Source organism: Salmo salar, chromosome 16, assembly GCF_965601325.2.
Source record: "Salmo salar chromosome 16, fSalSal1, whole genome shotgun sequence".
NCBI classification, from domain to species: domain Eukaryota; kingdom Metazoa; phylum Chordata; class Actinopteri; order Salmoniformes; family Salmonidae; genus Salmo; species Salmo salar.
The window spans coordinates 49,448,587-49,463,240 of NC_138306.1; the positions used below are offsets into that span (position 1 = coordinate 49,448,587).

A 14,654-nucleotide genomic window follows, 5' to 3' on the forward strand; every position below is an offset into this window, starting at 1 on the left:
TGCAGGAATTCAGCTCAGAAACATGTTTGACATGTCAAAATAATGATTGCACTTTGGGACCTCTGTTCCCACGCATTCTGCCCCAATTCCACCCCACATGATAGACTGCAGTTTAATGTGTGTTCGCGTGCCCAGATACCATTGGCAGAGAGACAGGTTTTCACTTTTCACGTCTTGGCTTTACATTGGTATGCAAGATGTCCAAACAAACATTGAAATTCATGCATGACTCAAAGGAAAAACAAATCATCTCTCTCCCACTCCAAAATCCAATGATGGCACTGCTCCCGCTCAATTGTATTTTCATGTTGTTCACTTTGTCTTCTTGACCGCTTGTATTGTACAGTAACCCTGTCTCTCTGTTTGATTGACAGCTGAGGCCGTTCCCCCACCTGGAGCAGGATGTCCTGAGTGAGTGTCTGTCGGTGCAGCACTTGCAGGGCTCAGCCCCCTCACAGCACCAGCACCTGAACTGCCCTACCCCCTCGCAGCAGCACCTGTTCAACGGGAAAGACGGCCGCTCCCCCGGACTGGGACAAGACATCTTCACAGGTGCACACCGGAGGTCACTCTACCCCATAAACACTAACCCCTGGCCTCTAACCTTTAACCCCAGACCCTAATACATCAGGTAGAATTTACCTGTAGTGGCAAATTTAGAATCAGCTTACGCTTTCCAATGCTTAATCGTAATCATTAAGGAGAGAAATGCAAGACTGACCCTAGATCAGTGTGTAGGTGCAACTTCATCCTACTCTGACCTTTAACCCCATATATGACCAATCCACCAACACACTGATCTACAGTTGAAGTCGGAAGTTTACATACACCTTAGCCAAATACATTTAAACTCAGTTCTTCACAATTCCTGACATTTAATTCTAGTAAAAATTCCCTGTCTTAGTTCAGTTAGGATCACCACTTTATTTTAAGAATGTGAAATGTCAGAATAATAGTAGAGAGAATTATTTATTTCAGCGTTTATTTCTTTCATCACATTCCCAGTGGGTCAGAAGTTTACATACACTCAATTAGTATTTGGTAGCATGGTCTTTAAATTGTTTAACTTGGGTTAAATGTTTCAGGTAGCCTTCCACAAGCTTCCCACAATAAGTTGGGTGAATTTTGGCCCATTCCTCCTGACAGAGCTGGTGTAACTGACTCAGGTTTGTAGGCCTCCTTGCTCGCACACGCTTTTTCAGTTCTGCCCACAAATTTTGTATGGGATTGAGGTCAGGGCTTTGTGATGGCCACTCCAATACCTTGACTTTGTTGTCCTTAAGCCATTTTGCCACAACTTTGGAAGCATGCTTGGGGTCATTGTCCATTTGGAAGACCCATTTGCAACCAAGCTTTAACTTCCTGACTGATGTCTTGAGATGTTGCTTCAATATATCCACATAATTTTCCTCCCTCATGATGCTATCTATTTTGTGAAGTGCACCAGTCCCTCCTGCAGCAAAGCACCCCCACAATGCTGCCACCCCCGTACTTGGGATGGTGTTCTTCGGCTTGCAAGCCTCCCCCTTTTTCCTCCAAACATAACGATGGTCATTTTGGCCAAACAGTTCTATTTTTGTTTCAACAGACCAGAGGACATTTCTCCAAAAAGTACAATCTTTGTCCCCATGTGCAGTTGCAAACTGTAGTCTGGCTTTTTTATGGCAGTTTTGGAGCAGTGGCTTCTTCCTTGCTGAGCGGCCTTTCAGGTTATGTCGATATAGGACTCGTTTTACTGTGGATATAGATACTTTTGTACCTGTTTCCTCCAGCATCTTCACAAGGTCCTTTGCTGTTGTTCTGGGATTGATTTGCACTTTTTGCACCAAAGTACGTTCATCTCTAGGAGACAGAATGCGTCTCCTTCCTGAGCAGTATGACGGCTGCGTGGTCCCATGGTGTTTATATTTGCGTAGTATTGTTTGTATAGATGAATGTGGTACCTTCAGGCTTTTGGAAATTGCTCCCAAGGAGCTGATTTCTTTTGATTTTCCCATGATGTCAAGCAAAGAGGCACTGAGTTTGAAGGTAGGCCTTGAAATACATCCACAGGTTCACCTCCAATTGACTCAAATTATGTAAATTAGCCTATCAGAAGCTTTTAAAGCCATGACATCATTTTCTGGAATTTTCCAAGCTGTTTAAAAGCACAGTCAACTTAGTGTATGTAAACTTCTGACCCGCTGGTATTGTGATACAGTGAACTATAATTGAAATTATCTGTCTGTAAACAATTGTTGAAAAAATTACTTGTGTCATGCACAAAGTAGATGTCCTAACCGACTTGCCAAAAATATAGTTTGTTAACAAGAAATTTGCGGAGTGGTTGGAAAAGGAGTTTTAATGACTCCAACCCAAGTGTATGTAAACTTCCGACTTCAACTGTATCTTTCATACTACAGTAAACTTTGACATTTGAAATGATGGCAGACACTGTCCCAGCACTGATTTCCTGTTAAGAAGACAGTATTGGCCTGAGTGTGTTAAACTCAATCTCATGCTGAATTTGATACTGATACTAATTAATTAGACCTGATTCGGTTTAGAAACAAGTCCTCTGTGTTTTACAGGAAAATGTTAGCTCCACTTTCCCTGGATCAGAGTATTTTCCATTTGAAAAGGACTGGGTGGAAATCAAACTGAGATGTACAATATTAATAAAGAACATCTGCAAAAAACTAACAATTGTGATTGGCAAATAAAACTGACCTCTAATTCACATTCAAAAAGTGCTTACTTTTTTATTAAACTTGGAAATCTCTGAGATCCTATAGACTATAGTAGTAAGCCAGTGACTTGTGAAAGAGAGGTTGATGACCAGGAAGAAATATAGTGGTACTATGGAGGAAAGGAGAGATGCCCTGCAGTGTTCACAATTTATGGACACATCTGCCATTGTTTGCTCAGTTAGTCCAATCCAGACGCCCCATCGTTCTCTCTTATTGTTACGGGAACACAATGCACACTTACTGGGGGGACTATAAAAGCTCAAGTTGTTTTTGATTATTGAATCGATTATTTCAATCTTGGCTTCTTTCCTTCCCTCTGCCTTGAGTGGATGTGTTGCAAATGGTTTCTAGGCAAGAGCTGTTGTGTTGGTGTGGCCATATTGGTTGATTAAGAGGCGTTCGAGTACGCTGTGTTTGTTGGGGTTGAAGAAGAAGAAGTGATGAGTCTTGTCCTTCGCATGTGTTGGACTTTGTTCTCTGAGGGAGGATAGTCAGCAGGATTGGCAAAGTAGGGAGACTCTCCGATGTTAACACTTTTAGAGCTGACAGTGAGTAACACTTCTAGAGCTGGCAGTGAGTAACACTTCTAGAGCTGGCAGTGCGTGAGTGTGTAGAGTCATGTGAGTGTGCATCTCCTCCGTTGCCGGTGATCAGGCCTTCCACTGATGTGTTGTCAGAAAATTTGATGATGGTGTTGGAGTCATGCGTGGCCATGTAGTCATGGGTGAATAGGAAGTACAGGAGAAGACTAAGCACACATCCATGTGGGGCCCCGTGTTGAGTGTCAGCATGACGGAGGGGATGTTGCCTACCCTCACCACCTGGGGTCAGCCTGTCAGGATGTCCAGGTTCCAGTTGCATAGCGATCAAATCAAATCAAAATCAAATTTATTTATATAGCCCTTCGTACATCAGCTGATATCTCAAAGTGCTGTACAGAAACCCAGCCTAAAACCCCAAACAGCAAGCAATGCATGTGAAAGAAGCACGGTGTCTAGGAAAAACTCCCTAGGAAAAACTCCCTAGAAAGTCCAAAAACCTATATTGTATGTAGCGATGTGTTCAGTCCCAGGGTCCTAAGGTTGTTGATGAACTTGGATGGGACAATGATGTTGAATGCTGAGCTGTAGTCAATGAACAGCATTCTCACATAGCTATTCCTCTTATCTAGGTGGTTGAGTGCAGTGTTGAGTACAATTGAGATTGCGTCGTCTATGGATCTGTTGGGGCGGTATACAAATTGGAGTGGGTCTAGGGTGGCTGGGATGGTGGAGTTAACGTGTGCCATAACCAGCCTCTCAAAGCACTTCATGATTACAGATGTGAGTGCTACAGGGCGGTAGTCATTGTGGCATGAAGCCTTGGAATTCTTGGGAACAGGAATGATGGTGGTCAGCTTGAGACATGTGGGGATTACAGACTGGGACAAGGAGAGGTTGAAATTACCGTGAATATGCCTGCCAGTTGATTTGCGCATGATCTGAGAATGCGCCCTGGAATATTGTTTCTGCCCTGCGGCCTTGCGAGTGTTGATCTGATTAAAGACCTTACTCACGTTGTCCTCAGAGATCGAGATCACCCAGTCTTCTGGTTCGGCCCTCACGCACAGTACTGTGTTGTTATTGTCAAAGCGTGCATAAAATGCATGAGTTTGTCTGGAAGAGAGGCATCGTTCGGCGGATCACAGCTGGGACTTCCTTTGTAATCCGTAATAGACTGCTGCCCCTGTCACATGCGGCTGGCGGTGGAGCCTGTGTAATATGATTCCACCTTATTCTTATATTGTCCTTTTGCTCATTTGATGACTCTACAGAGGTCATAGTGGGACTTCTTGTACTTGTTCCTGTTTTCATATGTAGCCTCAGGGTTGTCTGTGATAGCCCTGTGTGCTGTAGCCCTATCCTTTAGTTTAGAGCCAACCTCTGTGTTAATCCAGGGCTTTTGATTGGGGAGGCAGCGAACCTTCATTATGGGGACAATGTCGCTGATGCGTTTCCTTATGAAGCTGGTGACGGCTGTGGTTAGCTCGTCAATTTTATCGGCAGTGTCTCCAGAACATATTCCAATCAACACTATCAAAGCAGTCCTGTAGCATAATCTCTGATTCTGATGTCCGTTTCTCAACAGAGTGAATCACGGGTACTTCCTGTTTGAGCTTCTGCTTGTAGACAGGAAGCATTAGCATGGAGTCATGATCTGATTTGCCAAATGGTGGACGAGGGAGGGCCTTGTATGCTTGTTTGTGAGTAAAGTAACAGTGGTCTCGGACTTTATCGCCCCTAGTGGCGAAGGAGACGTGTTGATGGAAGTTGGGCATCACATGTCTTAATGACGTGGAATTAAAATCTCCAGCGACAAGAAAGGCAGCCTTCGGGTACATGTTTTTCTGCTTGTTTATAGCCTCATACAGTTTGTTAAATGCCAGCTTGTTATATTTCTTGTCCTGAGGTAGAATGTAGACAACAGTCACGATAACAGCTGAAAACTCCCTCGCGAGGTATGAAGAGTCAACACTTTACCATCAGGTATTCCAAGACCGGTGAACAATGGGTCGAGATTTCCACTGCGCTTGAGTCAGCACACTATTTGTTGTTGATGAAGAGACAACCCTCTCCCCCTCTCGATTTCCTTAATAATTTATTGATTTTGTATTAATAATTTCTTTACAACGCATTCAACATATCACACTAACCAAACAACAACAAACAAAAAACCACATGTAAACGAATGACACCATTGTTCTCTCCTATTTTGACTCATTCACATTTTAATACTTTCCTTTTCTTTGCACAATTTCATCCTAACAAACAATTGAAATACAAATGTTGCATATATGGATTGTCCTGCAACAGAATTTTAAGAACAATAAATAAATAGGTAATTAATATTATTATTTCTCATTATGTACATTATTTGTATAAATATACACTACCGGTCAAAAGTTTTAGAACACCTACTCATTCATTGTAGAATAATAGTGAAAACATCAAAACTATGAAATAACACATATGGTATCATGTAGTAACTCGGGCTCCCGAGCTACCCTTTGCCTTGATGACAGCTTTGCACACTCTTGGCATTCTCTCAACCAGCTTCATGAGGTAGTCACCTGGAATGCATTTCAATTAACAAGTGTGTCTTCTTAAAAGTTAATTTGTGGAATTTATTTCCTTCTTAATGCGTTTGAGCCAATCAGTTCTGTTGTGACAAGGTATGGGAGGGTATACAGAAGATAACCCTATTTGATAAAAGACCAAGACCATATTATGTCAAGAACAGCTCATATAAGCAAAGAGAAATGACAGTCCATCATTACTTTAAGACATGAAGGTCAGTCAATGTGGAAAATTTCAAAAACATTTCAAGTTTCTTCAAGTGCAGTCGAAAAAAACCATCAAGCGCTATGATGAAACTGGCTCTCATGTGGACCGCCACAGGAAAAGAAGACTCAGAGCTACCTCTGCTGCAGAGGATAAGTTCATTAGAGTTAACTGCACCTAAGATTGCAGCCCAAATAAATGCTTCGCAGAGTTCAAGTAACGGACACATCTCAACATCAACTGTTCAGAGGAGACTGCGTGAATCAGGCCTTCATGGTTGAATTGCTGCAAAGAAACAAACTACTAAAGGACACCAATAAGAAGAAGAGACTTGCTTGGGCCAAGAAACACGAGCAATGGACATTAGACCAGTGGAAATTTGTCCTTTGGTCTGGAGTCTAAATGTAAGATTTTTGGTTCCAACCGCCGTGTCTTTGTGAGACGCAGAGTAGGTGAACGGATGATCTCTGCATCAGTATTTCCCACCATAAAGCATGGAAGAGGTGTTATGGTGTGGGGGTGCTTTGCTGGTGACACTGTCTGTGATTTATTTAGAATTCAAAGGCACACTTAACGAGCATGGCTACAACAGCATTCTGCAGCGATATGCCATCTCATCTGGTTTGCGCTTAGTGGGACTATCATTTGTTTTTCAACAGGACAATGACACAACACACCTCCAGGCTGTGTAAGGGATATTTTACCAAGAAGGAGAGTGATGGAGTGCTGCATCAGATGACCTGGCCTCCACAATCACCAGACCTCAACCCAATTGAGATGGTTTGGGATGAGTCGGACCGCAAAGTGAAGGAAAAGCAGCCAACGAGTTCTCATGCATATGTGGGAACTCCTTCAAGACTGTTGGAAAAGCATTCCAGGTGACTACCTCATGAAGCTGGTTGAGAGAATGCCAAGAGTGTGCAAAGCTGTCATCAAGGCAAAGGCTAGCTACTTTGAAGACTATAAAATATATTTTGATTTCTTTAACACTTTTTTGTTACTACATGATTCCATATGTGTTATTTCATAGTTTTGATGTCTTCACTATTATTCTACCATGTAGAAAATAGTAACAATAAAGAAAAACCCTTGAATGAGTAGGTGTGTCCAAACTTTTGACTGGTAGTGTACAGTCGTGGCCAAAAGTTTTGAGAATGACACAAATATACATTTTCACAAAGTTTGCTGCATCAGTGTCTTTAGATATTTTTGTCAGATGTTACTATGGAATACGGAAGTATAATTACAAGCATTTCATAAGTGTCAAAGGCTTTTATTAACAATTACATGAAGTTGATGCAAAGAGTCAATATTTGCAGTGTTGACACTTCTTTTTCAAGACCTCTGCAATCTGCCCTGGCATGCTGTCAATTAACTTCTGAGCTACATCCTGACTGATGGCAGCCCATTCTTGCATAATCAATGCTTTGAGTTTGTCAGAATTTGTGGGCTTTTGTTTGTCCTCCCGCCTCTTGAGGATTGACCACAAGTTCTCAATTGGATTAAGGTCTGGGGAGTTTCCTGGCCATGGACCCAAAATATCAATGTTTTTTTCCCCGAGCCACTTAGTTATCACTTTTGCCTTATGGCAAGGTGCTCCATCATGCTGGAAAAGGCATTGTTCGTCACCAAACTGTTCTTGGATGGTTGGGAGAAGTTGCTCTCGGAGGATGTGTTGGTACCATTCTTTATTCATGGCTGTGTTCTTAGGCAAAACTGTGAGTGAGCCCACTCCCTTGGCTGAGAAGCAACCCCACACATGAATGGTCTCAGGATGCTTTACTGTTGGCATGACACAGGACTGATGGTAGCGCTCACCTTGTCTTCTCCGGACAAGCTTTTTTCCGGATGCCCCAAACAATCGGAAAGGGGATTCATCAGAGAAAATGACTTTACCCCAGTCCTCAGCAGTCCAATCCATGTACCTTTTGCAGAATATCAGTCTGTCCCTGATGTTTTTCCTGGAGAGAAGTGGCTTCTTTGCTGACCTTGACACCAGTCCATCCTCCAAAAGTCTTCGCCTCACTGTGATTGCAGATGCACTCACACCTGCTTGCTGCCATTCCTGAGCAAGCTCTGTACTGGTGGTGCCCCGATCCCGCAGCTGAATCAACTTTAGGAGACGGTCCTGGCACTTGCGGACTTTCTTGGGCACCATGAAGCCTTCTTCACAACAATTGAACCGCTCTCCTTGAAGTTCTTGATGATCCGATAAATGGTAGATTTTGGGGCAATCTTACTGACAGCAATATCCTTGCCTGTGAAGCCCTTTCTGTGCAAAGCAATGATGACGGCACATGTTTCCTTGGGGGTATCCATGGTTGACAGAGGAAGAACAATGATTCCAAGCACCACCCTCCTTTTGAAGCTTCCAGTCTGTTATTCGAACTCAATCAGCATGACAGAGTGATCTCCAGCCTTGTCCTCGTCAACACTCACACCTGTGTTAACGAGAGAATCACTGACATGTCAGCTGGTCCTTTTGTGGCAGGGCTGAAATGCAGTGGAAATGTTTTTTGGAGATTCAGTTAATTTGCATGGCAAAGAGGGACTTTGCAATTAATTGCAATTCATCTGATCACTCTTCATAACAATCTGGAGTATATGCAAATTGCCATCATACAAACTGAGGCAGCAGACTTTGTGAAAATGTATATTTGTGGCATTCTCAAAACTTTTGGCCACAACTGTGTATACTAGGCGGTGTCAGAGAACAACAATTGTCAAAGACTCCAGTCACCCAAGTCATAGACTGTTCTCTCTGCTACCACACGGCGAGCGGTACCGGAGTGCCAAATCTAGGTCCAAAAGGCTCCTTAACAGCTTCTACTCCCAAGCCATAAGAAGACTGCTGAACAATTAATCAAATGGCTACCCGGACTACCCCCTGTATATAGCCTCATTATTGTTATTTTATTGTGTTAGTTTATTTAATTTTTTTATGTAAAATATTTTTTATATTATTATTTATAAAGGTTTTACTTGAGTTTATTTAGTAGATATTTTCTTAACTCTGTTTTCTTAAAACACTGTTGTTGGTTAAGGACTTGTGAGTAAGCATTTCACAATAAGGTCTACAACACCTGCTGTATTCGTCACATGTGGCAAATACAATTTGATTTGAACATCAAATCGGCAGTTATTTACCCCAATTCCGGCTTCAACTTTGACTTAAACTCAACTGCCCTGGGCTCTTTCTGTAATTCCAACCCAAGAGGAAACCATGGTGCTACAGAGGCAGGAGGGGGCTAGAAGCTATTATGAATTACATGAAAGTAGACCATGTGAGATGGTCCTCCCGCTTTTTAATATTCAGAATGTAAACAATATAAATGACAATGGCTCCAACTACAAACTAAGCCTCTTAATGTACCGAAATCCACACATATTAATTAATCACAGACTGGTATTGTGGAGAGATTGGCAACAGATGGGAGTTTGGACCGTGTCCGATTTGTATAAAGATGGTCAAATTATGGGTCTGAATGAACTAAAGGATATGACCGGCTTTACCAACCATTTTAGAATAATTCAGATTGTACAGGCAGTCAAGTCAGTAGATAGAACAATTACATTTAAACGTGATTTTAACAAATTGGAAAGTTTCATAAAGCATGTCCGTTCCAAAAAACACCTGGCTTCTAGAGAATTCTTAAACTAGAAAACAAGGTGGCTACACCTTCCCTTAAGAGAGAAATGGAGTAAAGATTTGATACAATAAATACAATAAATTGAATGGAAAAATATGTGGGAAAACTGCTTTAAAACGCGCTGAGTGCCTAAAACACAAATGGTTCAATATAATACGGAAGTTTACAAAGACCTTAGCCAAATACATTTAAACTCAGTTTTTCACAATTCCTGACATTTAATCCTAGTAAAAATACCCTGTCTTAGGTCAGTTAGGATCGCCACTTTATTTTAAGAATGTGAAATGTCAGAATAATAGTAGAGAGAATGATTTATTTCAGCGTTTATTTCTTTCATCACATTCCCAGTGGGTCAGAAGTTTACATACACTCAATTAGTATTTGGTAGCATTACCTTTAAATTGCTTAACTTGGGTCAAACGTTTAGGGTAGCCTTCCAACAAGCGTCCCACAATAAGTTGGGTGAATTTTGGCCCATTCCTCCTGACAGAGCTGGTGTAACTGACTCAGGTTTGTAGGCCTCCTTGCTCGCACACCCTTTTTCAGTTCTGCCCACAAATTTTCTATAGGATTGAGGTCAGGGCTTTGTGATGACCACTCCAATACCTTGACTTTGTTGTCCTTAAGCCATTTTGCCACAACTTTGGAAGTATGCATGGGGTCATTGTCCATTTGGAAGACCCATTTGCGACCAAGCTTCCTGACTGATGTCTTGAGATGTTGCTTCAATATATCCACATAATTTTCCTCCCTCATGATGCAATCTATTTTGTGAAGTGCACCAGTCCCTCCTGCAGCAAAGCACCCCCACAACATGATGCTGCCACCCCCGTGCTTCACGGTTGGGATGTTGTTCTTTGGCTTGCAATCCTCCCCCTTTTTCCTCCAAACATAACAATGGTCATTATGGCCAAACAGTTCTATTTTTGTTTCATCAGACCAGAGGACATTTCTCCAAAAAGTACGATCTTTGTCCCCATGTGCAGTTGCAAACCTTACTCTGGCTTTTTTATGGCGGTTTTGGAGCAGTTCTTCTTTGCTGAGCGGCCTTTCACGTTATGTCGATATAGGACTTTACTGTGGATATAGAAACTTTTGCACCTGTTTCCTCCAGCATCTTCACAAGGTCCTTTGCTGTTGTTCTGGGATTGATTTGCACTTTTCGCACCAAAGTACGTTCATCTTTTAGGAGACAGAATGCGTCTCCTTCCTGAGCGATATGACGGCTCCGTGGTCCCATGGTGTTTATACTTGCATAGTATTGTTTGTACAGATGAACGTGGTACCTTCAGCCGTTTGGAAATTGCTCCCAAGGATGAACCAGACTTGTGGAGGTCTACACTTTTTTGGCTGATTTATTTTTATTTTACCATAATGTCAAGCAAAGAGGCACTGAGTTTGAAGGTAGGCCTTGAAATACATCCACAGATGCACCTCCAATTGGCTCAAATTATGTAAATTAGACTATCAGAAGCTTCTAAAGCCAAGACATCATTTTCTGCAATTTTCCAAGCTGTATAAAGGCACAGTCAACTAAGTGTAGGTAAACTTCTGACCCACTGGAATTATGATACAGTGAATTTACAGTGAAATAATCTGTCTGTAAACAATTGTTGGAAAAATTACTTGTGTCATGCAGAAAGTAGATGTCCTGACCGACTTGCCAAATCTATAGTTTGATAACAAGACATTTGTGGAGTGGTTGAAAAATGAGTTTTAATGACTCCAACCTAAATGTATGTAAACTTTTGACTTCAACTGTATATTTAATAGAATTTACTGGACTCCATCTAAAATGTACAAAGCAAAAATGACAACCGATAGCAAATGTTGAAGATGTACAGTGCATTCGGAAAGTATTCAGACCCCTTGACTTTTTTTCACATTTTGTTACGTTACAGCTTTATTCTAAAATCGATTGAATTGTTTTTTTCCCCTCATCAATCTACACACAATAACCCATAATAACAAAGCAAAAACAGGTTTTTAGAATTTTTGCCAATGTATTAAAAAAAAACTGTGGCCAAGAGTTTTTTACACAATGGTTTGACACATGTGACATGCTTGTAGAAATGAGGTAAAACGTATTTAAGTTTGCCTGCATTAAAGTTCCCGGCCACTAGGAGCGCCGCTTCTGTATGAGAATTTTCTTGTTTGCTTGAGTGTAGTATTAGTGCCAGCATCAGTTTTATGTGGTAAATAGACGGCTACAAAAAATATAGATGAAAACTCTCTTGGTAGATAGTGTGGTCTACAGCCTATCATGAGGTACTCTACCTCCGGTCGAGCAGTACCTCTAGACTACCTTAATATTAGACATCGCGCATCAGCTGTTATTGACAAATAGACACACACCCCCAGCCCTCGTCTTACCGAACATAGCTGTTCTGTCCTGCCGATGCACAGAAAACCCAGCCAACTGTATATTATACATATTTCAGCCATGTCTTAGTGAAACATAAGATATTACAGTTTTTAATGTCCCATTGGTAGGAAAGTCTCGAACGGAGGTCATCCAGTTTATTATCCAGTGAATGCACGTTGGCCAATAGAACGGATGTTATAGGCGGGTTCAAAAGCTCTTAACGGTTATAAATTTGTTTGATAGGCCCAATCTTACTCAGGAAAATGTCTTTCTTCCTTTTAGGACCTGAATTGCTGTTTTTCCGGATACACTGCTAGTGCACATAACTTCAACTGCTTCAAGTCCATAGGTCCATGTCATTTTGACAGGCTACAAGTCTGGCTATGCCACCAAGTGTCATCTACAAACACCAACATAACCCTTCAGAACCCTCATAGAACCCCCTACAAATTCACAGAGAATCCTGACAGAACTCACACAGAATACTTTCAGAATCATCACAGATCCTTGTTATAACCGTCACACTAACAATCAAACATTTCTCAGGTCCGTCACAGAACTCTCTCAGAACCCACATAAAAAACCCATATAGAATCCTCACAGAACGCTCCCGGAACCATCCCCAAACGTTAAGGGAACCCCTGCGCCGCTGAGCCGAGCGATGAAATTGAAGAAATCACAGCCATTATTTGTAGAATGTTTTCTGGTCTGGTAGCAGATGTTGGGGCTGAAGGGGAAACCGTTTAAGGTCTGTGATTGATGATTTGTGGGTAATGAATCAAGCTTGTAACCATTTCAAAGAGCTGTCAGACAGGCCCTTCTTCCACTTGAGCACAGCTGGGGGAACAGTACTGCAGAAACCAGGAGCAGTCCTCTCCTCAGTCCTCTCCTCACCGCCTCACTTCCCCTGGACACTGGGAAAGACATTACAGACAGGACAGTGAGGAGAGATTTACAGTACAGGAGGAGCAGTGGGGAGCAGAGGGGGCTGCTGACTGGAGTCTCTTGCCCCTCTTAGGCAACCTGAGAGCCCCAGGACGGAACTGAGCTGACCCCTGGACAGAGCTGAGCTGAGCTCTTTCAAGTGGAGTTCTCAGCAGAGCATTCAGCTGTCATTGGGATTTTTCATGAGCCTCTCTCTCACTGTTACATTGGTGATGTGAATCACCGTCCAACAGGACTGTTTTCTGATGCTCAGACGGCAACATCAGACACATTTAGACTGCTACAAATACTAATGGGCTGGCACACACACACACACACACACACACACACACACACACACACACACACACACACACACACACACACACACACACACACACAAATCACAAGCCACAGAGCCTGCTCTCTCACATCCACTCAAGTCTTCTAAAATCTTCTCATGAATTCTCAATATTTTTCTTTGTAAGAAATAGCATTGTATTCAATAACGAAACATTCAAGTGGAACTGACAGAGTTTTAATTACTTTGCAGATATGAAACAAACAGACTATCATAAGAACAGTCATGAATATCAAATTCCCAGTTTATGCTTCAAAACCAACTTTATAAGAGGTTATAAAAATAGGTTCTATTTGACTCAAAATTCCATGACGTACAGTAAGACATTGTTGGCAGAATAGATGGGTGCAGTTCAATGCATGATTAATATAATTCACCAATACATTTCTTTGTAGTCACAAAAATATTGCTATCAGGTTGTACATCACAGCTTGCCTGGTACATTGTTTGGTACATTGTTTGCTGCCTCCACCCATTCAGGATGCACTGGTTAAGTTTCAATGACTCAATATTTTGAACAGAAACAGACAAATGTAACTAAGGCTGGGAATGTCAATAGAATCAAACTAGCAAGGGAAATGATCAAAAGTCAGTCATAATGTAGCTAATGGGGCTGGCACACACACAAGCAAGTATAAATGAGTCAATGGTTGATTCATCTACTTTATGAAATTACAGCCTGATGCGCTCGGATTGGTGAATTGAATTGAAATTGCGCTGCTTTCTTGTGTTCAAAATTCAAATCACATTTATTTATATAGCCCTTCTTACATCAGCTGATATCTCAAAGTGCTGTACAGAAACCCAGCCTAAAACCCCAAACAGCAAGCAATGCAGGTGTAGAAGCACGGTGGCTAGGAAAAACTCCCTAGAAAGGCCAAAACCTAGGAAGAAACCTAGAGAGGAACCAGGCTATAGGGTGTGGCCAGTCCTCTTCTGGCTGTGCCAGGTGGAGATTATAACAGCACATGGCCAAGATGTTCAAATGTTCATAGATTACCAGCATGGTCAAATAATAATAATCATAGTAGTTGTCGAGGGTGCAACAAGTCAGTAACACAAGAGTAAGTGTCAGTTGGCTTTTTCATAGCCGATCTTTGAGAGTATCTCTACCGCTCCTGCTGTCTCTAGAGAGCTGAAAACAGCAGGTCTGGGACAGGTAGCACGTCCGGTGAATAGGTCAGGGTTCCAGCAGGTCTGGGACAGCAGGTCTGGGACAGGTAGCACGTCCGGTGAACAGGTCAGGGTTCCATAGCTGCAGGCAGAACAGTTGGAACTGGAGCAGCAGCACGGTCGGGTGAACTG

General features: G+C 42.1%; 1 protein-coding gene across 1 annotated transcript in view; it reads left to right on the forward strand.

The window, feature by feature from the left end:
• The window catches only part of LOC106574011 (uncharacterized), a 155,192-nt gene that overhangs the window by 118,123 nt on the left and 22,415 nt on the right, over positions 1-14,654 (forward strand). Inside the window, exon 7 of the mRNA XM_014149511.3 lies at positions 375-552. Within this exon, the coding sequence (XP_014004986.3) occupies positions 375-552 (178 nt within the window). The remainder of the gene's footprint in view (positions 1-374; positions 553-14,654) is intronic.